Source organism: Plectrocnemia conspersa, unplaced genomic scaffold (genome assembly GCF_051122295.1).
Source record: "Plectrocnemia conspersa isolate PC_06_02 unplaced genomic scaffold, ASM5112229v1 ptg000010l, whole genome shotgun sequence".
Classification (NCBI taxonomy): Eukaryota; Metazoa; Arthropoda; class Insecta; order Trichoptera; family Polycentropodidae; genus Plectrocnemia; species Plectrocnemia conspersa.
In genome coordinates this window covers 30,592,812-30,619,361 of record NW_028277174.1, presented here as the reverse complement: position 1 = coordinate 30,619,361, position 26,550 = coordinate 30,592,812, and the positions used below count along the sequence as shown (strand labels likewise).

At 26.5% G+C, this 26,550-nt stretch overlaps 1 protein-coding gene across 3 annotated transcripts in view; it reads right to left on the bottom strand.

Moving 5' to 3' along the window:
* The window catches only part of Np (serine protease notopleural), a 40,791-nt gene that overhangs the window by 1,251 nt on the left and 12,990 nt on the right, over positions 1-26,550 (bottom strand). For all 3 annotated transcript variants that reach the window (XM_088196026.1, XM_088196027.1, XM_088196025.1), the window contains exons 2-7: positions 25,569-26,001; positions 9,407-11,200; positions 8,893-9,345; positions 8,533-8,667; positions 2,286-2,463; positions 2,062-2,214 (exon numbers count right to left, since the gene is read on the bottom strand). In XM_088196026.1, coding sequence (XP_088052152.1) covers positions 2,062-2,214; positions 2,286-2,463; positions 8,533-8,667; positions 8,893-9,345; positions 9,407-11,200; positions 25,569-25,911 — 3,056 coding nt within the window. In that variant the 5' untranslated portion in view covers positions 25,912-26,001. The remainder of the gene's footprint in view (positions 1-2,061; positions 2,215-2,285; positions 2,464-8,532; positions 8,668-8,892; positions 9,346-9,406; positions 11,201-25,568; positions 26,002-26,550) is intronic.

Sequence of the window (26,550 nt, the reverse complement as noted above, 5' to 3'; positions counted from 1 at the left end):
CGGTTTAAAAATTAATTGAACCATGATGCCACCAATTTTTTTTTCTTTAAAAATAAAATGCTTTGATCTAGTAAGTTTTAAGATATGTCATATGATTTTTTTCTCATTTTATATATTTTTCTAAATTAAAAAATATTTATTGTACAATAGAAAAAAAAACAAAGTAAGACTAAGAAAAATATTGGTATTTTAAGCTAAAATTTAAAACACAAAGATCCATAAAAATACCATTATTTTAATAATAATTTTTAATAAACATTATTTTAATAATAATTTTTAATAAACATTATTTTAATAAACATTATTTTAATAATAATTTTTAATAAACATTATTTTAATAATAATTTTTAATAAACATTTTATTTGTCTAAGAAAAGTAATTTGATTTGTTAGTTAATTTGTGAATGTGTCTTTTTCAGTAAAGTTGTATTATAACTAGTATGAATATATTTTCACCAACTAGGCCAGTTAAAATGTATCAAACAAGTTTTGAGTTAGAGTTTCAGTGGCAGTTTACAGCAGCATTTAATTTAAATAATTTTACAAGCGCCTATTATGTATACGTATATAATTTTACTAAAACAGTAAAATTATTATACTAGTGAAAATATAAGTTCACTGAAAAATATACATTCACTGTAGCATACATATTTCTCATTATTGATAGCAAAAAAGCCATTTTTAATTCCAAAAATATTTGCAGTGACATATCAAAGTATACACCACTTTATTTTAATTATAAAATAAATAGCTGATTCTTATATTTTCGCTAGTAGAAATATATATCCACTGGTAAACATGTATTTAGATATGAAACATTAATAAAAATATAAATTCACTAGTTAATACACATTTACTGTAACATATATTTTTTGTTTTTTAAATAGTTTTTAGCTTTGCAAAAAATTAACCATAATTACCTGTCAAAATTTTAATCGGATTTTCCTAAAAAAAATTGAAAAATTATATTTTTACAATTATTTTGGTCAACTTTATTTGCCAGCCTGATTCGCATTTTTGTTTAAAAATAGCAACTATTTGAAAAAATAAAAGAAAATTTGCCAAAATATTAACTTTTAAGTTGATTTTGAAATTTAAAAATTAATATTAAATTAACAATTTAAATACCCAATTTTTTTTTATTTTTAAGGCTTTTTTAATATAAAATGTTATTATACTTTTTAAGAGGAAATATATAAAACATCTTTTTCTATACAATACAACAATACTCAAGCAGTTCATAAAATTAATAAATGAACAGATTAATACTTTTTTTAATCAGGTTATATTTAAAATTAGTCGTTAAAATTGAATCATTAAAATATTTTAACTACTTTTTAATAATCTTCGTTAATTTTTTAACGGGTAAGATAATCATATTTATTAAAATAAATTAATCTTGTGTATTTATATTGAAAATTTGTAAAACAATGAGCAAATATTTTTTTTATATCTGATATTAACATACTGTCTGATTTTATAAAATACAACAAAAGAATTTTTTCGCATTTAAAAATATTGTATATATAATAAAACTTGTATTTAATATACAATTGTAGCATTTGAAGTTAGTTCCAAGTAATATAGAAAATATTTCAATTACGATTTTAATTTTGTCTATATATACTAACCAATATTAAATTTTTTATATTTTTTTATGTTTACGTGTATATAATATATATACAGAAAAATAATAATATTATTTTATTATATATAATTTGATATACTCTCGCGTTAAAATATAATGATGGATTTTAAACGGTTTATTTGTATACAATACAACAATATTCGAGCAACAAATTATGTATCCAAGGATAAATGATTTACAAACATTTGTTTAATTCATACTACTTTAATATACTCTCTTTTGTTTTTTTCAATAAATAAAATAATATTAATGAATAATACAAATGAAAATAAATGAAATCTTGCAAAGAAAAATTGTCAAAAAACAATTAATTAGATTATTTTTTTGATAAGAATTTTTTGTACATTGCTGTATTTTAAATCACTAAAAACCACCAATAATGATTCAGAAATGTTTTTTTAGTCAATGCTCACCTTAGCAACGCCAAATCATATTCAAAAGTCCTTGGATCAAACTGTGGATGCGAAGCGACGATTTGGACCCTACGTTCTTGAAAACCGTAAGGCTCTTCCTCGTTGGCCAGGTCGTGCTCTCCCAACCTCAACAGCAGATCTGATGGAGGCACGCTGAAATCAAAGATACGTTAATGTGAATTTAATCGTTTTAAAGAGTAATCTTCTGATGAAGTGTTAATTACCTGTCGACGCAATGAGCAGCAGTGATTGCCCAGTTCTCGTTTAGTAGGGCAGCGCCGCATTTGTGGAGATATGTAGACGTCCTCCACTGCCTCAAGGATATCTGCCATGGCCACCTTCCGAAGCTGGACCTAGCTCCTCCGACTATCCTGGCTTCGGGCCATAATCTCCTGCCGCACACTGACAACACCAAAAGAGTAGAGTTCAGCATGAGCATACTGCCAACCTCCATCGCAAACACTACACTGATAGACACACGAGTCTACTCTATTCACGTGCGCTCGTCCAAGCCATGTCACTGACTGCTTTGAGAAAAATCAGGAAAAAGTGTGTCCAAGATGTGTGCAAATTCTCATACGAGCGCCGAGGACGCGCGCACAACAATAGCGATTCATATTCATATTTGTACGAAAATAACACAAAGGACGCCCTTCTGAGTTAAGAGATTAACGCATTCGGTATGCATCTTTATTCGCGTAAAAAAACTACGCTTGTGACATGTGTCACGCTACGTTTAGGGTTGCCAAACCTTTTTGTATTTTTTTTATAATAATAAGCTAAATTAAATATTATTATATTTTTACTAAAAAAAACTTTTCTTCGTACAGAGGTATTTTCTTAATTTTTAAAATACACAATTATTTCTCTAATATTTTTTTTCAATTATATAAAGAATTATTTAGTTATAAAGTATTTTAAAATCTATATAAAAAAACTATTACACTTATAATTCATTTCTTCCCAACATAGTATTTCCACCTTAATTTATCTTACTGTCTTTCATACTTTTATTTTTATTAGTTAAAAATCTGTTCCTTAAATTTGCAATAATTGTGTATGGACATTATAACCTGAACCTAATATGTGTATTATTTATTTTCTAGCACGATAGGTCAGTGGTATAAAACTGAAAGATTTTCTTAAATTCTATCTTGTCTGGAAGGTCAGAATAAATTATCAATTTATAGTTATAATTCGATTAAATATCAAAGTTTATGTTTTCCTAGATTTAATTAGCCTTGCGTATTTATATTGGTATAAATTATTAAATATAAATCGAACTAGATAATATAATTATAGTTCATAATTATCAAAATATATGTCTCTGATTTACCGACTATTTTAGAGTCAGTCTCTAAAAATAATAAAAATGAACTCTTGCTGTCGCTTATCATAATATTACTACTCCAATTAAATATTCAATAAGTTAATATACCTGTATTTATAAATTAAGAAAAAACACGTGACTTACATCACTAGAATAAAAAAATAATTAGTCGTATTACTCAGATTTAGATCCAAAATAAGGTTTTTTTTTGAGAAAATACGATGTTTCCAAGTAAGTCTAAATTTTGATTTGATAGCACAATTTACTGTTTTAAAAGTTTTATAGTTTGATTTATGAAAAACTATCGTTTTATTGAAAGGATCTGAATTATTTTTTTTTCTTTTAAATATATTTTCTCAAATTCCTATTAAAAACTGGCAACTACTAAATTAAATATTTTTTTTTAAAAACTTGCTAAGCTGTCAATTTATTATTTACACCTTATTTAAAAATGCTAATTAAATTTTAATTCCGAAAATTATGTTACAGAAGTTAATATAATAATATCCAAAAATAGTGGAAAATTTATTTGGTTTATTTTATTATAATAATAACATATAGTTAGTAGTATCTATCAGATTAAAATTTATATAAAAAAAATATTTTTAATATTATATATTTTTTTAGATTAAAAACTTTTATTGCAGTTTACAATTAATATATATAGCCAATACAAACAACATAACTCAATTTTATTTTAATTATTCATCATGGTTTTCATATCTGAGATTAGGAAAATCTAAGAAAACTTAATCTGCTATAATCGTTTGTACTCATATTTGTATAATATTAATTAATATTAGTCTCTCAGACACAATAATAATTAATAAAAAAACACAAGGGTCAATATGGGATTCAAATCTATCTATCGTATATATAAAAAAAATACTATTGCTGTAATTATTTTTTATTGACATGTATTTCTATACTTTTTATTTGACTATTGATGTAATTGTAGTGATATTGAGTTATACTTAATAAAACTACAATTAGAATAATATATACTAATAATATTATGAGGGTAAAAATATGATATTGTATTAAATGTTTTAAACAATGATGTAAATATATTTTGCATTACTTAAAAATGAGTGTAAATCTAAATTAAATAAATCTATAATTTATTTTTTAAGACTAGTTTTTCTCAATAACAGCTTTTTAAAAAAATTGTCTTTAGAAAAAAGTTTAAAATAATAATTGGTATCTATTAATCTATGTTTATATTTATTTATTATTATGATTAAATATTTTTTATTATTTTAAAATTAACGCATGGTTATAATTATATAACACATCGAATATTACAAAGTCGCGTTATCTTATTTTTGTATAAAAAATATACAAATTTACGCAATGATAATATAAAAAAAATCAACGAGCTTAAATTAAATCTATTTTACTTTCATTATTAAATTAAATATAATTTTTAATGAATAAAATCTGATATGTACATGGTAATGTAAAAAAGTAAAATTCAACTTTTACAACCATAAAAAAATGATGCTTATCTTCAAAACTTTATTTTATGTTTCCAAAAAATATTATAAACTATAGGAATGATTTTATATTGAAATATATAATAATAATTGCAACATTATACGTTTATTTGTAGCATTAAAACATAATTTATGTCTTTTGGTCACTGGATCTTTTTGTATTCTCAATATATTTTTTAGGCAATACAACTTTGATATAGAAATTAAAGAAAAAATATAGAAACTAATAATGCAACGACGCAAATAAAAAAATAATAAATATTATTATGCAAAGTTCAATTAAAAATGATTGCTTGCATTTATATTTTACAATTAAATATATACCCAAAATAATAATGATGTCGTTGTCGCAACAAATAATTGTTGCTGATGTAGGCAAAACTGCATGACAAAACGTCATTGTCATGCATTTTTTTAATCTCATACAACGCAGCTTAGATCTTGATTTATGTTTTAAAGACTCAGAGATGAGTCGCGAGATGTATATTATAGATCGTTCTGCATGATTATAATTGTCGAAAGAAAAAACTTGGACGGGTGAACGAACCGAAACCGCTAAAAGCCGTTTGAGACCGAATAAAAAGGTTCTAATGTATCGGGACAAAATGGCGATTTTGCGTGATCGTCCCGGCGATTTATGGGCGATATTGCGAGATTTATATTGTTGCCGTAAAAACGTACGATGTGTATAGATCTCGTTCGGAAACTGCAAAACGAAATAGGTCGATATAAAACCTGGGTTGGCGTCCTCCCCGCCTAGGCGTCTGTCTCGAGAAGATCAGGTATTTTCAATCAATTTTTTTTAAATAAAAAATACTCAAACATATTTACTAATAATAACAATTTTTTTAATACAGTAATTTTGCCACTGAATAAATCTTAATTGAACTATTTAAATAGGTTTGACGTACTACTACGCGTTGAGGTCTTTTATGTTTCATACGAAGTGAAACGAGATATTTCCATCAAAAAAATATATTTATAAATAAAAAATAATCTTAACGTCTATAATAATAGTACCAAAATTTAAAAACATAATAGTTTTGTTCATGAAAAAAATTGATTTATTTAAAAAGGTTTGACGCGTCCCTACGCGTTTATGTCTTTTATGCTTCATACGTAAAATGGATAATCAGCTATATTATTTTTAAATGCGTTAATATACTGTGTGAATAATAATATAAATAGTAAAATAAATACGTTAAGCAAACACTTGAGTCAATAAATTAAAGTTAAACGAGTAAAATACTGTGCTAATTAATTATATATAAATATAAAAAAGTTCTGCAAAAATTTAAATCCAGTTGATACATTTTAATATTTATATGTGATTAATAAATACTAAGTATTACTAATATATTAGAAAATAATTATTGGTCTTGGAATATTTCGTCAAAGCAAATACTAAAAAGTATTATTTTGCAGAAAAATCTAAATCTAATTGTAACTAACTAATGATTCAATTGAATATATGATTTAGTATTTAAGTTCATTATATTTAATATTTGTAAGTAAGATAATATTTGTTCCGTCATTAAAAATTTGTTTTTTTGTACAAATAATAAACTACAAATTTACTGTATTTTATTTTGTATTAGATCTCAATAGCAATAAAAGTCGTTATTACCGATTAATTGGGAAAGCACGCGACTGATAATAATACATTAACCACACTACACAATTTACGTCAATTTTAAATCATTAATTATCGATCACAAACCGATTGAAAATCCCTATCGATCGTGGATCTTTTCAATGTCATATCGGTTTTTTTATTCGATTTTATCGCGTCCTTACACGAGGAGCGTGCGAAAGGTTATAATGAATTTAATAACAACACATAATTTGTATTGAACAAGACCGATAATGATGGCTTTTACAATTAATATACGCACTAATGATGAAACCCTCTCTCGATCCAATAATTCAGTTTTAGAAATGATTTTTTGTTCATATTTATAATTTATATTAGCAGCGCTAAATGGTAAGGTCACAGTAGAGCGAATGTGGTTTGTTTAGTGTGATTTTGATATAAGGGCAAATGCTCAACGTAAGAAGGCGGAAGTTTTTATAGTGACGGGGAAGACAATGAGCGATTTTTATTATTTTAAGATTATGTGTAATTTGTAAGCTTCCGCGTCGCACGATGTTTATTACAAATTATATAGTTATAGACAAGATTGATCTTTTAAATATATTTACCTAGTTATAAAATTCCTTAATTAATAGATGCTTTTAACTATATATTGTATTTAACAATGTATTGACGGAAAAACCTTATCTAAAGTAACAATATCATATTAATCAAAAGTAATAAATTGATTAAAAATATATAATTACGCGTAAATTTTTTTATATGCTTATAATTGAACTATGTAAAAAGTTTCTTTAAAAAAAAACTATTTTTAAGATACAGTGTTTCTATAACATAAAAAAATATTTTACACAAATATTTAATAAGCAAGAAATTTCTATCTAATTAACAATTTTATCTAAATTTATAATTTTTATTAGTTCCTACAAAATGTTTTTTAAATCGATTATAATTTTGTCGAAGGCAAAATAAATTAAATATTACTAAAAACTTTCATAAGGCAAACTTATTTATTTTAAATTATTATACTATATAATTTATAAATTAGTATAATATTTTTAAATAAGGAATTCATTATCTAATATAATGTAATAAATTAAATATTTTAAATGCAATAACTACAGCTCTAAAATAAATATTTCATAACAATAAAACTAGTACGTTTTTTAATAATTGATCTTGCTAATTATGTCTAGTCTGTCCAGTATTTTCTTATGACACTTATCAAATATTTTTAACTAATTAATAAGTCTAGTAATTATATTGAGCATTAGAATATATACATATATAAAAATTCTGAAACTTTAAAATGCAAGCTCTCAAAAAAAATCTAATTTAACAATATGCATAATTAAAAAATATTATTAAATACTTTCCACAAAAAGTATTTATATTTAAATTAATTTTAAATACCCTTTGAGCCCTTAATTTTTTTTATTTAATAAAATTGTAACAAAATACTACACATGCATAAAAAAACTAAATAGCAGATAATAATCATATATACATATAGTATAAATGCGATCATTCAATTTTTCTATAAATAATATATTGTAAGTATAAATTGTTGTAATTTTCCTTTTTATACTTAACTCAGTTACAATAATTCAGCTTTAAACTTATAATTAAACTACTACTAATTAACTTAGTTACAAAAAACTCAATTCAATAAATTATTATCTGACAAAAAAACAGTATTTTAAAATTAAACTTGTACTTAATTATTTATTATTGCAATATTATCTATATCTTGTGTATACTTTGTATCCTAATATAGTAATTAAAGCATTTAAAAATATTTATTACTATTTAATTTAGCAAAAAATAACGAATAAGTGGAAAATTAGTAGTCTTTTTGCAGTATCTTAATTATTATTCATTTCGAATGATTTTCTACAAAATCAAAAAAATTAATTTGTTCAGAAATTTCAATAGATCATTTTTTTTCCTAAAACGAAAGCTCTTAGAGCTGATAAAAAATATACAATAACTGTAATTTGAACTGAAGAATACTATGCCCTTAAAACTATATATAAATAAATTATTCTTACTATCTGTATAATCAGTCATGTTGACTGATTCAGCAGTTGGTATTCCAGTCGATGTAAATATTTCGATTGGTGATACTGTCGATTTTTCTGTTGATTGTGTGTCATCCGGTAGAGTAGTGCCATTTACAGACGATTCTGTAATTAGTATACAAATTATTTATCAATAACTAATATTTATATGAATCATCAATAGTGAAAACATTTTAAAACCCATTAATAAACAATTTTAATAATTGATATACGCACATAATATAATCTAGTTAGTGTGTATTAATGATTTTCTTAAAATATAGACAGTTAAAAAATGCTATATTTACAAAACATTAATGCGTTTTTTTGCTTTGAACAAAAAATACACACCTGTCGTACTCAAAGTATCATTATCCACCGTTAGTGTTCCTGTAGTCGATGATGCATTAGCGACAGTTAAGTTTCCATCTAAAATCGGTGATACAGTTGTAACGTTTATCTTCGCTAATTCTTCAAATACTGTAGATATGTTATAATCTACAGTTCCACCAGACACGAGCATGAAAGTTGTAAATTCTTGCTCAGTAGTTGGAGTTACTGTGCTATTCTCAAATTTAGTCTCGTTGGTTGGTTTGGAAGTCGTAGTCAATTTAGTAGTTGATGAAGTTGAGCTTGGAATTGTAGATTTTATAGTAGTAGTAGTAGTAGTAGTCGTTGGTTTCGGAGCTTCTGTAGTCAATTTCACAGTCGTCTGATTTGGGATAGTAACGTTTTCAGTTGAAGGTGTTACAGTCGATAGCAGTATCCATCCATCAGTTGGAGATACTGAAGACCACTCTTGCTCTAGAATAAAAAAACATATTATAAAAGCATATTGATACATTTTTAAATCATTAAAATATACCTTTAGGTGTAGTATTAGATATCGCAGATACTGTAACTGCAGGCTCAACATAATTAGTCCATGTCACTAAACCGATTTTTTCAGTTGTGGTTGAGGTTGTAGTTGTAGTTTTTTTAATCTCCAAAGTAGGCTTAGCACTTAAAGGTGCATCAATTTCGTTTGTTAAAGGACTTGGAGTTGTAGTTATTTTTGGTTTTGTAGTTGTGATTGGAGTTCGATTTGCTTGCGTCGGTTTTACAGTCGGTCTTCTTGTTGATGGTGTGGGTTTGAGTGTAGTTGAAGGCTTAGTTGCTGTAGTTGACGTATAATTATATTTTGTTATACTCGAAGTAGTCGTAACGTTCGTTTTTGTAGTTGTTAGTGGTTTGTACGTTGTTGTTGAAATTATAGTAATGTTGACAGTCGGTCTTCGGTTTATTACAGTCGTTGATGGTTTTTTTGTAGTTGAGATTTTAACTGGAATGGTTGATGTTATATTGGGTTTTTTTGTTTTTGTAATATTTGGTTTTGGCGTAGTTGATACAGTTGTTAAAGGTTTTTGGTAGATAGTCGTCGGTTTTTGACTCAAAGTTGCCGGTTTTTGACTAGAACTTGGCTTTAAAGAGCTTGTGAATGGTTTATAAATTAACGTTGTTGGTTTTTGAGTGCTTGGTGATGATACTGTAGTCGGTCTTTTAAATACGGTTGTAGGCTTTGTAGTAGTCGTCCTTCTGTTTGATAAGGTTGAGTTGATCGGTCTTTGGACGGTTGGTCTTATCGTTGATTTTGTAGTAGGCGTTGCTTTTGTAGTCGTAGAAACTGGAGTTGTTCTTTCTGGTTTTGGTTTGGAAGTTGTTAGTCGTTGAGTTGTTGTTAAATTCGCTCTTGTGCTTGTAATTATCGGCACTGTATGGCTAGTTGTAGGTTTGGAAGGTCCTGGCGTAGTCGATGGCAATCTTGTGCCAAATGGAAGATTCGATTCTGGTCGTTGAGACGGTCTTTTAGATGAAAAGGTGAACGTTGTTGTTTTTTGAGTCGTCGTTTTGCTCGCTGTCTGAACTGATTGGTATGTGGATAGCTTTAGAGGTATTTCAGTAGTTGTAGGTTTTGTCGCTATTGGTTTTCTAGTTGTTGCCGCTGGTTTTGAAGCATTATACGCTTGGTTATTTATGTATATTGTAGTTTGAATGGTGCTGGTGGTAGGCGTAGGAGCTTTTGATTGATACGTCGTTCTGGCGGTAGTGGTTTGGTACTTGTCTTGTAGTGTGGCATTGTGTCTGGTCGGTTTCAAGCTCGGGATGATTTGTGGTTGGACTTTCTCTTCGGTCTTGTTGGCAGCGAGAGCCACCGGTTTTTTGGTGGTCTTGACTCCTGTTTGAGTGATCTTGTTTTGATTCGTCGTTGGAAACTTTATATACGTGGTGGTGTGCGAACCTGCGGTTATCGGTTTTTTAGTGATGTAATGCGTCGCGGGCGATTCCAAGATTGACGAGATAGGAAATTTAAAGGTTGTCGATGGCTTCCCTGAGGTCGTGCTGGCTGGCGAAGATGAGACATACAGCTCGCCTTCTTTGAGCACAGGTTCTTGGATTGGTTTACCGAAAATCGTATTATCTTCTATATTATTGTCGTTAATTGAAGCGTCAATGTAGTCTGGTATTTGGCAACAAGATCCGAAGTAGAACCTATCTATACACGTTCCTAAATGAGTTCCATTGGCTTTCAAACAGTCGATTGCAAACATACACACACCCTCTTCTTTAGTCCTTCTTGATACACATGGCAAATGTCGAATGTTCCTCCCACTGGGTATTACTGAAAAATAAAAATTCATGATTAATATTATTATTTTTTACGCCTCAAGAGAAAGTCATGATCAAATCTTGGGCGCACCCATGATTCATCTTTGCAAAAACGTGGTCATTCAACCGTTATAATATGCATATCTTACGAATCAATAATTTATAGTGATAATAAATTATATATTAATATCTATTTTTTATTATTCATTCCATCGCATAAATCTTGATGACAGTCTAAATTATCATAATAGGATTTTTATAAACATAATTTATTATTAAATATAATAAAAATAAATCAACACACCAAAAAGATATCCCTCCTGTTTGACATGTGTTTTATATACAATATAAGAGATTGAAAATAAAAGTATCGGTTAATTGTAAATAAAGAAACAGGTTTACAGCTAATTATCATTTAAATTGAATCAGATATTCTCGGAATTACTCATCGTAAGGCTAAAATATTACCATCATTGTATTTACGTATAATAATACCTAGATTCTTAACGGTATTTTGTATCCATTATAATGTCGAAGCAACGTTTTGAATTATTGTATAATTATATGTTTCAGAAAGACTTCGACGAAGCAGTGATGAATTAGTCATTGTTTTCAGAATTTTGAGACGCTATAGATGAACCCTTACTTATAATATTATAATCTTTATTAGTTTATTGTAAGATAATTCATTATTTTTATTATACAAATTAAAAAAATAATACTCTATGTTAATAGTAAATTAGAAAACTATAAAATGCACATAATCATATGATATTAGGCTACAAAATTTCTCTAATAAGGATCTAAATGTAGCTCATAGAGAGTATCGCATACATAAAAATAAAAAATATAATTACTATTTTATTATTATTTATATGATTAAAATAATAGAACAAGTAAAAAAAGATTCCACTGGATATCTTACAACGTGTTATTATTTTCACCTAGTTGTTGAGAATTTTTTTTTAATAATTATGAGATATTCGCACAATTAATAAACTGCATAATATATTAATTTTAGTTATGTTTTAATGATAGAAGAGTTTTGACAGTTTGATCATATTATAATATGTACTATTATCATAAAAAAAATTGATACAAATATAAATTAAATTGGTCGTAAAGACAAACATATATTGCTATAAAAATGTACTGCTCACTTCTGATATTTTACTAATTATATTGATAAATTATTATTAATTTTAATAATCACTCTAAATACAGTGTATAAATACCTGAATTTTAGCTTAAGCGCTGCTTAATGTTTGTCGATTATTAGTAAAATAAATAGTTGTATTTAAAAATAATTTGCTAAGAGGTTTTTAACAACTTTTCTCTACAACTTAAAGTCAAATTAAGTCAACTAAATTAGTTAATTATAAAAAAAATATATAATACACTAAGAGAATAAATTTAAGTAAACACAATGTTAAGTGCATGTTATAAAATTAGCATTAAAAATATATATAAAATTATGTAGGTGAAATAAAGATTGTATTTTTTTTATATCTAAATTTAAAAAAATCTATAGAATAAATACAATTAATTTTGCACCAACATTTAAAAACCTATTGATGTTATTAATAAATCAATAGTAACACAGTGCAAAAATATGTTATAACAAATATAAGATTTTTGTAAAAAAAATTATTAAAGTTGTGTTTTAACCATTTTTTTCTTTAAAAAAATAGTTAAAATCTTAATTTGATTTGATATAACAATTTGATACAGTTTTAGACTTAGCATTTTTTCTATAAAAATAGGCATAAGATTTTTTTAGTAATTTATAGTATTATTATAAATGCTTCTGCTAAAATATTTTATATACATATAATTACACTTGAAAGTTATTTCATGTCTGGGAGATCTGGATTAGTGATTTTTTAATAATTAAAAATTGAGTTTTCTTAGATTTTCCTAATCTCACAGATGAATAATTAAAATAAAATCGACGTAGGTCGTGCATAGTGCCATCTATTAATTAAAAACTGTGATAAAATTTTATAACTAATATAGATATCACTAATTTACACACCGATTTCAGTCTGGTATCGCACTTGATATTTGTTAATTGTGTTTACACCATTGTAATGCATTGGGTTAGGGTCTATCGTGTACAAACGGAAGATTTACAATAAATTATTAAATAATATTCTTAAGATTAATGAATTTCGGGATTGATTGATTGTGAAAAACAATCGAAAAACGTTAAATGTTTGATTCGCCTGCACTTATCACGTGCGAGATCGCCCGATAATAACTCTTTAATGATGCAAAACGTATTTAGTGATTATGTTTGTAATTTCATTATTTACATTAATTGAGAGAAAATTATTGTAAAATAAAAATACAGGTGTTTATAAATAATTTTATTTACCGAATTATTTCGGTTAGATATTTCAAAATTAAATTATGTACTCTATTGTATATATGTTACAATAAATAAATATTAGAAGGGAAAATATTTTTTTACTGGAATTTCAGTGAATTCATATCAGGTGCTAGTGAAATTATATACTAAAATGTTCAAAACCGATCCTATTCAAATTAACTAAAACTAATTATAGTTTTTAAACTTTTAATAGGTAAAATTGGGCTTTGGTTATTTGTTTAGGTTAGGTTTGGGTTTGAACAGCAAACGGAATTGCGTTTTATAAACACTTTAGTACAACATTTAAATTTTACCAGCTTATAGAAGAATTATAGAAATTTGTTTTTCTGTGAAAAAATATAAATATAAAACACCACTTCGTTTTAATTATGAAATACATATTTTTTAGTAAGAAATTTAGGGCTATATATTTTATCAGCATATAGAAATAAATGCAATATTATGCTAGATTTTTTTTTTATATAAACCAGTGAAAATGTATTTAATATAAATTAGACCATCTGTTAGGTCTCAAAGCTTTTAATAAAATTGACGCACTGAGCGTAAGAAGCAAACCATTTAAATACGGAATAAAAAAATACGTTTCACTCTCATAAAATTTATACGTTATCTAAATTATTCTGTATTTTTTATATTTTATTTACGTGTGAATTTGACATATTTATTCAGAATGCCCCAAATAAAAGCTCTATTTTGTATTAAAAATTCAAGTTTATATCTTTTAAAGGAACCAAATACTAGCGTTAACTATATGCCAAGTCGCATAAAAGCTCGTATGGGGGCCCGGTCAATTTACCGTAAAACTCGTTTTTTATTAAAAAAAATATATATTATATATTTTTTAAATGCAAATTAAGCTTTTAAACACTTTTTGCATACGAAATTTTCAGTAAGATTTTATTTTGCAAGGTTTTGATACTTTTAATTTTTACATTGGCTGCCATTTTGTAAAATTTTTTTTTTTTTTATACAGAACGTATTGGGGGTGCTCGGTAGTTCTATACGATACTAAAAATTTAATTTTTAATCTTTAAAACCAAGCAGTTAGGAGCGTTAGCTCTTCTGAAAGTCTCAAAATGGCTCGTATGGGGGTCCGATCGAACTGATACATCGCTTGTTTTGAAGCAAAAAACTATTTTTTTTATATTTTATTTAGATGTAGTTTAGGCTTTTAAACGTTTCATGTATAGCGATCTTTTTGTTAAAATTTAAACCTACTGAGTTACGAGTATTTAAGTTTTTATACTTGTCGCCATTTTGCAAAAAAATGACACATTAGAGTTTGCTAACGAATATAAATACTGTTGCAATTTTACTACAGAAAAATCTAATTTAATAATTTTTAATTATAGTTCTCGCCAAACAAAGCTTTTATTTAATTTAGTATATATTAATACACTATATAATAAAACTAATACAAATAATATTATAGTATTTAAATAAAATATTATTAATTACTGTTGTTAACAGTAATTCGCACATCATCTATGATGGCAACTCAAAAGAATTTGCTTTATGACGTAAGACCTTACATTTTAACGGTATCTATCATAGGGATTGTAATGTTATCTGGATTATCTAGCTAGATCACTTCCACGAAATACTGCTATCACTTCCGCGACAATCTCATTACCTTGTAACAGCTATAACAAGTACACAGCTCGCTTCAGCATGCAAATGGCATTTGTGCAAGAAGTGGGTCATCGGCGTTCACCGTTAATCGGTTACCGATCGTCCGAGTTCACGATCTGGTGCCATTGTCAAGGCTGAGTGTGGGCGGATTCACAACCAGCCGACTCTTTCACAACCAAAGAGCAAAAACATATTTACCTAAACCCGTCCGGCCGGATGCCGGATTCCGAGATTCGGAAATGACGCGTATTGGTAACTTTCTTCGTGACGCATCGATAGAAAGTTACCTAACACCATAGACATCCTATTCGGGTGAATGGTGACGAAACGTGGACGACATCGAGATGGATGTTATAAAGTAACGATCAAGCATCGAGAGTGAAAGCGCATCTGACCGCTCTGTGAGTGTGTAGATTAGTCAAATTTTAAAAAGATCTTACGGGTCAGCCAACAAAAGTAGTCACGTAGTAGTAGTAGTAGTAGCAGTACCAAGAGTGGCTTCACACTCTGTCGACTTTGAAAAGTAAAAACGGCGCCGCTGCTTTTCAATTTCTATGGAAGTAATGTGAGAAAATCTGATCTCATTTGCCGAGAAAAAAGTGAGAAGCGCTAGCTTTGATTGAAGTAATTTCACTATGGCATAATAGTAGATAATGAAACATTGAACCATTTACGTTAAACCACGATGAACCGTATCATTAAATATATAAATTTAAAGAGCACTAAGTTGTTCTTGAAATATATAAAACTTCCAATTTCAATGATGCCACTTCAATCATAATAGTTGAACACTTTTTATAAAATTTATGGCAACAGAACGTATTATTATAATCTTCATAGAAAACCGCAGATATTGTATTATATTTTATAGCATATAGAACAGTTAATTTGCAGAACAGTGAACGGCGAATGCAAAGTGTTGTAATATAATACAAAGTATTGATTGTCATACTTCATCAAACAATGTTCTGGATGTGTAAAGATAATGTAATACACAATAAATATGTGTTTAAAGGATCATACAATCCAAAGTATTATATTAAATATTATTTAGGGTTTCGTAGCTCCACTACCGGCTGTTCACATCAGTATTCGCACGTCCTTCGTGTCAAATAAGTGAATCAGGATAAGGATCTCGGCTAAGTGCAGACGTTAACCGGGTTTCGAATTCGTGTCCTTCGAATCTGACACCGTTCGCCCCCGGAATACCATCGACGGAGGAAGTCAATGGTTGTGGTCATGACACATTCCAGGTCATGACGATCGTTACGCCTCTTTTGTTGTTTGCTCGAAACGGTGACCCGCTTCTGTCACGAACGTTACTCTAATCATTAGCGCTTTTCATTACAGGACATTTTTTTGACTAAATTTTATATGATACCGTAATGGACAATATTAACATAAATTTAGCTTCGATTCGTCTTTTTATTTCAAGTCTAACTAAGTAATGAAAAATATAGGGATAAAAATATTATCTATTTATTTTTCACATAATTCATTAAATATTTGATTGAGTTTATTTAATCATTTTTGCAAACACTCAATCGTATTTTGCCTTTGCTGTACCTTTTTTTGTTAATAAACTGTTCATTGTTGAAATACTAAATTGATTTTATTCGTACAATAATATGCAGTGTACTTATACTTGGCAAATTAAAAAAAATTGTACACACTTAAAATTTTGGTACCAATGGAATTTAATCTTTTAGTTGCTTATATAGAAGGAAAATATTTGGCGAGCCTTGTGTTTATAAAACTGTAGATTAATCAATTATCACCAATGGTACAAAAAACGTAGATGACAAACTTCAATTAAAATGTTCAAATACCGAATATATTTGTAGTAAAAACTTTTAAAAACATAGTTGTGTATTATTTCTGTATTCATATCCAGCGATTCACAAGTGAATGTTACAGTTAATGTGTATCACCAGTGAAAATATATTTTCACTGACACTTCAGTGAAAGCATATTGAGATACAATTTCACTAGTAGATATATATTTATTTATTTATCTGGAAAGCTCTAGTGAAATTATATGCTGCTCTAAGCTGCTATTTGACAGGTTAAAAGTGGTGACAACTGACAGTTGTGAACGCTATTTGTAATTATAGTATATATTTTTTTATAAAAAAATATATTTTCAAAAATTTTGTCAAGGCAAAAATTTACAAAAATAAAATAGATGCTATGAAAAAATACCAAAAAAATAAAATTTAATAAATCGGTTTCAATACTTGTTATTATATACAAACATAATATTTTCTATGATCTAAAGTAGCTCATTATTAAAGATTTTATTTGAATATTACAATAATAATCTGTGAGATTAGGAAAATCAAAGAAAACCAAATCTGTTAGAATCGATTAAAATTATACTTAAATAAAAATCACAATTTATATAGGATTCGATTCCAGATCCTTCGGGTATTAGCCATTAATTATACCACTGGTTTTTCGTGTGTAATGAATATTGAAAATCATATTATATTAGTCGTATTATGTATTGTTAATCTGCTTATTTGTTGGATTTAATTATTAATATATAAATCTAGAAAGCATGAACATTTTTATCTTATTATGAACTATTATTTTACAATTGTTTATAACAACATAAACTGACGTATTTTGTATTAAGACGCTATTCTATTATTATTGTTTTAGAATGAAAATAAAAAAAGTTAAACCATTAGTAGTAGTTTCTAAAAATATATTGATTGAGTTTTGATCTATGTTTAACTACAGATTTTATACTTTATCTGTTATTTAAAATATTAGATAAGAATTTTGTCAATTATTTTATGTAAAAATGTACAATATATCTGTCTTAATATATGTATTAATTTTTCCTCGGCTATTATAATATCAATGATTCAATTTTTACTGTGATTTTCTAAGTAATTAAAATGGTTAATGAGTTACGTTCTAATTGTAAAATAATTTGTAAAACAAATATTAAAACCAAGGCAATAAATTGCTTTTGTCTTTAGGTAAATCTATTTCAGCAAAACAATAGATATCGTTTTATTAAATTGCTGAAAATTTGTATAGGTATATTGTATTTACATACAATATACCTAGATTTTTAACGGTATTTTAGATAAAGTACAATATTAAAACAATGTTTCGAATTTATGCATAATTATGGGTTTAAAGAAAGACAATGTGAATAATAAACGAGATTTCGATGAAGCAATGATAAATAAGTCATTGTTTTCAAAATATTTAAATCTGAAGTTTAACCCCTTCCCTATAATAATTAGGCCTCTATTAACTCATACAAAATACTCTAAGCTATAAATATATAAGACTTTAAAATACAATTAATAATCAAAATATTTCTTGTTATCTAAACATGATTTTATTATTATTTGTAGCATGTTTTTCAGCTCATGTTATGTTAAATTAACAGTTGTTTTATTATTATGTACATATAAAGATATTTTTTAAGGAAGTTATTTGTAAAAAACCCATAAAAAAATAATGTGTATTAAAAATTGATTTTAAGTGTTGCAATTATATGGTAACAAATTGTCTTCAATTTTATATATTTTTTTTATGTGTATACACTGGTTCTGAATTACCAGTTTTTGTATGCTAGTATATTAGCGAATTTAAGATGAAAGAAAATTGTATAAAGTTATCCAAGAATCAAAATAAATGCTACTGGAAAAAGAGCTATAAATATTTTTTAACAAAATATTGAATTTTTAACATTGCTATATAAAAAAATTGGGGTTGTTTTAAATTACATAAACTAATAGTTTTAATATATCTAAAGTATACTAGTATAAGATTATTTTAAGAAAAAAAGTCATATTTTTTAATCAAACTACAGATATTTTTTTAATAGATCGATCGATCGATTGAATAGAGATGTGTCTAAAATTCTTCACAGCTTTGAGCCTATATTTTTACTATAAAATCGTTTTTATAGTAAAAAATAACTACAAATACAATTTTTTTATCATTGAAAATTTAAATCAGACTAATTTATCACAAGAAAAAATATTTTAATCCTATCCCTGGCTTATATTAAATATTATATACATATATATTTTTTTATAGATTTAAAATAACGTTTTATATATTTATTTCTATATTAAAACTTTATGATGTAGATAATTTAATTTGGAATGGAATTATTTGATTATTGCAAAAAATTTGAAATATTCTTTGGCTATCTTGATTTTTATACAAAATAGACAATATTTTAAGATAAAAGTAGGTTATTGAAATAATTTTATTTTTATTTCTAAAATCTTAAATTATTTAAAAATGGATATTGAAAGCGAAAACTTTCATTTTAATAGAAAAAGAAAGTCGAAAAAATCGTGTATTTAAAATAAAACACGTTATTGTAAATATAATTCGAACTCGCTTTCTTATTATAATATATATTAGTTTAAAAACTAGTAACCTAATTTAAAGGTATTAGTTACTAAATACATTTCATTTTTATTTTTCAACACATTTTATGATCAAGTGGTGTTTTTCTTGTCACATAAAAATATAAATTACAAAAATATATGATTTGGCATACGTTTTTGCACAAAAATAAAATAATTTGATTTATATGTAAAATTATGTAATGATTTTAATTGCTTTTTTTAGATAAAGTATAATTTCAGCAATATAATGCCTTTAATTAAAATTATTATGAGAAAAAAGTAACCACATTACTAGATTTTAATAATTAATTAATAATAATTAAATTAAACATTAATTTAATATATGGTCTAAAATAAAGTATAGTTCGAATTATAATATAATATATTTAAAATTAAAAATATAATTTAAAATATTCTTTCAACGCAAAATTTTGCAGAAATCTTTCAAAAATAAAATTGATAATATAATTTTTGTTTAATTAAAAAAAAATTCAATTTAGTCCAAAAATAGTTTTAATTTTTTTAATTGTAAAGCGCATAGTATATTATATTTATATATACAAATGCAAAATTTTAAGTAGCAAGGCAAAATTTTACAAAACATCTTAAAAATAAAATCAGCAATAAAAAAAATTATTCATTGAAAATTTTTTTTTAATATTTTATTTTTATTAAAAATATGATAAAATTCTAGTTATCTTACAAGTACTAAATATGTATCTGTAAGTGAAGTATTAATATGTAGCTACATTTTAATAGCATAGATTGACATGTTTTATGTTAAGCGCTATTCTAGAGATCTTTTGAAATATACCAAACCGAGCTCTTTTACAATGGTTTTACAAGTACTATTTATCTACAAATGTTTTTAACAGCATATATTGTCACATTTAACAGTTAAACGCTATTCTGCTTCTTCTGTTGTTCCAATATATTTTCATTAGGAACCACAGATCTTTTAAATTAAGCTAAACCGGCATTGTTAAATAGCTCACTGGATATGATCAGATTTCCACTAAGGAATCGGCCATTGTTTGTTTTTGTGAGCATGGCTTCCAATCCACCAAGTGGACCGTTATTCATGTGACAAACGGGTTTACTGGTGACCATTGTGACCCACTTTTATATTCGCTCGTCGTGACTCATGGCAAGTTCACGGACTAGCCGTTTCGTAATAGTCGACTTGCGGTATTTAGGGATTTTCGGGTCGTTGTGCCGCACGACATGTCGTTATTCGGTTGAAAAATGACGATTTTCACGGACGTGAATTTATATAAAAAAAATATAACAATAAGCTGTTAATAAGATACGAAGAACGATAAGAAAGCCTTGAAAGCTTTGGTATTGGAATGAGAAGAATGGTTTCATTAGTAGAAAAACATTCAATAAAAATTTCAATTGAAGCATTGTTATATTATTACAATTAGTATTTAAGATAAGTGCTACAATAGTACAGTTTTTTTTAACAAGCAACTATGCACTTTTTGCACAGATAAATAAGGCTAACAGCAAATTGATTCAAAATCTACACGATCCATTAAAGTATCGTTTTCGATGCAATTTTGCTATTTTATACTAGAAAACATAGCGATTTTGAAATACTGATATTAAATTAGGTAATCTCGAAATGAATGTCGTCTTATAAATTTAAGTTTTAATAATCAGTTGTGTTTTGACTGTTGATACCTAAGTACGTATTTTTGTTGTTCCTAAATTAGTGCAAATTTAGACTCCTTAAAATAAAATGAGCCCTAAAATTTATGATGGCAGATTTTTTTTAATTGAAAAATTTATACAAAATGATTTATTATATGAATTAAATAATAAAAAAATAAACTACAGCCACTAAAATTCATTAGATATCCGCTGATGCAGAAATGAAGGAAAATTCTACTCAACTATTTATTAGCTGGCCGAGAAACTATACCAGTCTGATTTAACAGTGCGTAGACACATTAAGAATATTAGGAAGACTTAAAGACAATGTGTATGAGTTCCACAAGAATTGAGCAAAGAAAATATGAAAACAGACGATATAAAAAGGGGGCGGGCGCTTGTATTATTTTACATCAAAGCCTCCAACATATAATTCTAATGAAATTAAAAAAATGATCGAAAGGTAGGACATCTTTAAAAGAAAAATATGTTTTCAATCATTAAAATAAAAATAAACACTTTAAAGTGATTTTTTTGTTTCATTAAAAAACGAGATTACCTTGGCCATAATATTGGGACACCCCTTAAAATAGCGCGTAACTCTTTACAAGTGCATAGTCTAATCTAAATATTTAAAAAGGTAGTTTTAACCGTAATTCTATAAATTTGTCGTTTTTTATTGCTCATTTGAGTCTTAAACAAAATTGTTCAGTCTCATTTAAGTGACTTTTATGCTCAGTTGTGTGATTTCAGCTTTTATTTATCGTTATATTTTTATATTTAATAATTTATTTTGCATACAATATTTAAAAATGCTAAAAAAATATTTTTATTGCATTCGTATATATTGCATATTATTTACTGAATATATCACAAATTAGTGAACATATACATTTTTCACGATACGCTGTCTAAAATGCTTTGAAACGGATCAACGAATGTGGTTCTTACAAAGCAAAGGCAAGAACTAGAAGAAAACGAAAGACAACTGTCCATGAAGATCGAATGTTAGTTCGCGACCTCCTTAAAATTGTCGAAAAATGTCATCAAAGCTGGCTGCTGAAGCCTCTGCAAGCAGAGGGCCACAGTGAGAACACAAACCGTGGCTTTCAGAAATAAATAAAACTCAAAGGTTAAAATGGGTTCGAAAACACTGAGATTGGACATCTGAAGATTAGGTGAAAGTCATATGGTCCGATGAAACCAACTTAAAGATAATTTTAAACTAAAATTGGTTATTATAAAAAATATATTAAAAATGTATAGAGCAATAATTTTTTTAAATAATCATACTTTTTTTTAATATTATTTAAAGTTTTTGCGACTCCTGGTGAAGTACACGTGCGTCGAAGAGTCGGATAAAAATGTCTTATTGATTGCGTAGTACCCAATGTCAAATATTGTGGCGGAAGCGTTATGATCTGGGGTTGCATGGCTGCAGCAGGAGTAGGAAGCCTGTACACTTGCGAGGTTAATATGAATAGTGACGTATTTCAATTTTGAAATCCACTTTAATTGATTCCAACTGGGAAATATTTTCAAGCACAGACCACGCTATTATGCAATTCCAGCAAGAAAACCCTCCATGTCATACTTCGCTAAAGAGCAGGGGTTAGTTTGCGTCAAAGGGTTTGACGCTTTTTAGATGGCCTACATAGTCACCAGACCTAAATTCTATAGATAATATAGGGGCAAAATTAAAAGAAAAGGTTTCCCAACACAAATGCAAGCCCAAAGACTGCGAGAAAAATTACAGATGGTATGGAGAAAATTGTCTCCATCTACCCGCAAGTCATTATTTTACTTCAAATTTTTTTTTAAGATATATCACATTTATTTTGGGGGAGGCGGGTCCATTATTAAGGGCAAGTCTGTTTTTTAAAAAATGTAAATAACATTTTCTCCCATTTTTTAACATAAGTAAAATTTTTAATAAAAAAATTGTTAATATAATAAATAATTTAAAAAACATAAAATTAAATTTTAAGTTTTATAAATTTAATAGTTAATTAATTCTCGAGTTCTCGACAACTTTTGCCAGGACATAAAATCGAAACATGTGTAAAATTAAACGCTGATTTATTCGTTTTAAAGCAATTTAATATTGTACTTTAAGAAAATTGCTTTCTAGATTTTAACTATCGAATTTAAATAATTAAAAAAAGTCGATTTTGACTTTTGCACTTAAAAAATATTACTTTTATTTTTTTATTTCGTTAATGTGCTTCATATTTTTTTAATTTTTAATCATAGAAATCCAATTAAAAATACTTTATTAAGGCAAAAATTTGTAAAAATTAAAAAAAAAATACACTAACGATATGATGGTATTTTTTTGTTAATTAAACATAATTTTATTTAGTGCTTAAACTTATCTTTAAAATATATTAAAATGTACTACGCATTATTCATGAGAGTGTAATTACGACATATTTTTAAATATGTTGTCAAAGCAAAATAAAAATAAAATCGCTTGTATTAAAAAAAATTACTAAAAAAATTGGTATGGATATAATAAGTTTTTTTTTATATACAATATATTTAAAAACTCTTAAATTTTTAGATGTCCTTAAATAAGTATAATTTTAATATTTAACCCTAAAAACATAAAAATTTGCAGAAGTTCTATAAAAATAAAATTAATGATATAAAAAGCAAGACTACTCTGAACAAAATGATGTACCGAAAATCCATCTTAATATTAAATAATAAAAAGCTAAGTCTTAGTAGTCGTTACAAAAAACAAATATCTAATAATATTGTATAAAAAAATATTTAAAATATTATAGTAATACGTGTATAAGCATATTTTAGTTATTATGCAATGATTGAGCAAATAAAACTTGAGTTTTAAAAAAAATGGATTGATGAGATTATTATTCAATATTGACAGATTTTCTAATAGTAAAAGCCTTAACGGGTTAAGTAGTTATATCACGGAAAAAAATATATGAAGTATTTATTTAGAAATAAATATGTACATAAAATCTAAAACTGGAAAAAGAGACACTTAAGAGTAGCTAAGTATTAAAAAATAAAAAATAAATTTAGATTGTATAAAATAATAGTATTTTTATAATTAGTTATTATTAAATTCATATGATTAAATACATATAATGAAACAATTAAGTTTGGCGTTTAATAAAAAAATAGTTAATATGCATACATAAGCAGCTCTTTCTCGTCTCACTGGTTTTATCACAAACATGTTTATAAATTAGCCTAACGAATTAATTTACGATATTTTAATACGGTTAAGAATAAATAAAAAACTATATACAAGGAGAAAAATCAACCCTGAAGCTATTCGACGAAAGTAGCCATTACACAATTGCTCAGAAAAATTTCACTCGCGCCTATTATATCATTTATTACGATTACAGTCGTTATAGATCCGAGTGGATCGTTATTATTATTAACGTCCGTTAACGGTAACAAATAAACGGACGCAGGGTTAAGCGGAAAATTAAATGGAAAGCAATGAAACATCCAGCGCTTCTCAATGATAAAACTTTGAATATTCATAGTGATACAGGTACCATTATAGTTCGATTTGCATACAAATAATATGAAAAGAAAGTGCTTTAATTATTATTGCTTTTTTCTATTTTTAGGATTCAGTTTTGGATGATAAACATCTTTTTGTGATGATTTATACTGTATTTGTCACATTAATCTAATAATATAATTAGTATTACAATAAAAAAATCGCCAGAAAGTTATTTGTTACAAGACTTAAAAAAAAACATAATAGTCACTTAGAGGATTTTACACATTTCTGGGGAAAGTATTGTTTATAAAATAGAAAATATATTTACTAAATAAAATATTTTATTAAATTTTCTTCTACTTTAAGAATCATAACATAGAATTTATAAAAAGGATAAATACTATGATAAATACTTAAAACATTTTTTGATATTTTGGCAAAGAAAAAAAAATATTTTTAAGAGTCATCACGAATGAATAAATATGAATATAAAACTATTATATATTTGGATGAATAAACCTATAAAAATGCAATCGGACCTATAAAACTACATTTATTTGATACAGTAAATTAACTGTAAGACTAATTGCTCACCGAGTATAATTTAAGAACCAGTTGCTATTCAACGAGCAGACACACTTTTAGTAATACTAGACTGCAATACAATTTGCTAATACATATAATAATTAAATTTTTGTATTTTTAAAAAATATTATTTTTTATTAGATAAAATATAATAAAAAATGTGCCTACTCAATTAACACCTTCAGTAAATTAATTTAATTTTACTATAATATTTTTATAATTAAGCTGTACTCACAATGATATGTTGACAGTTGTTTCTCGCTGATGACGGGCGTGGCTTCGACTCCACAAGAGGTCAACATTAAAAAACAGTTTAACACTACGAAACACGTCACTAGGACGTCACACATGATACTGTGGTTCCTACTGCTTTTCTTGCTAAAAATGTCACTAAACACAGTCATCAGGCTACTTTTCGCCTCGTAACGGTCCAGTCTGGCACTTTGATTTGCTTTTTGAGACAATGATCCCGATTGATCATGGTCGTAGGATGTCCTCAGTTTAGAGGAGCTGTGTTTGTCTGAAGAGTTGATGACGACGCTCCTGTCGCTGGTCTTCAGAAGCTGCTGACGTTCCATTTTGAAGGTTTGTTTGAAGAATTTGATAGACTAGCTAAGGTTGTTTCCCATTGTCTGTTGATTAGGAGGAGTTCAAAAGTAGATCATAGTCTGAAATTAAAAATAAAATAATTAATTATATCTTATTGATGTTAAAAATAGAGATATTTTTATAATAAATTTTATTTATAATATTACTAATTTTAAAATATAATATTATATATATTTAGAACAAATGTCCATAAGTTATGAACATTGAAGCTACCAGTAAAAAAACAGATGTCCAATACGTGTGGACAAAGGACTCGAAAGGGTTGATTTTTTAATTGAGTGTTTCTCAAACGATCTGATAAACCTATGACAATATTTTGATAGAGAAGTTGAGAAGAGTGGCTTATTGTACATGGACAATTTACACGAAACATATAAAATATAGTTGGTAGAAAGGGTAGAATATATAGATGAAGTTGTATTCTGATTTGTACGTACTACTGCAACGACCATTCATCATAAAGCGGAATAATCATCGTGTCTAAGAAAAACCCCAGATGTGATTATAAACCCTTTAAATCATGACCAATAATATTTTTTACGAGACAAACTAGTGTAATAAAAAATATTTTTTGTGAGGTGAAAATATCACATCCTTTGTATGAATAA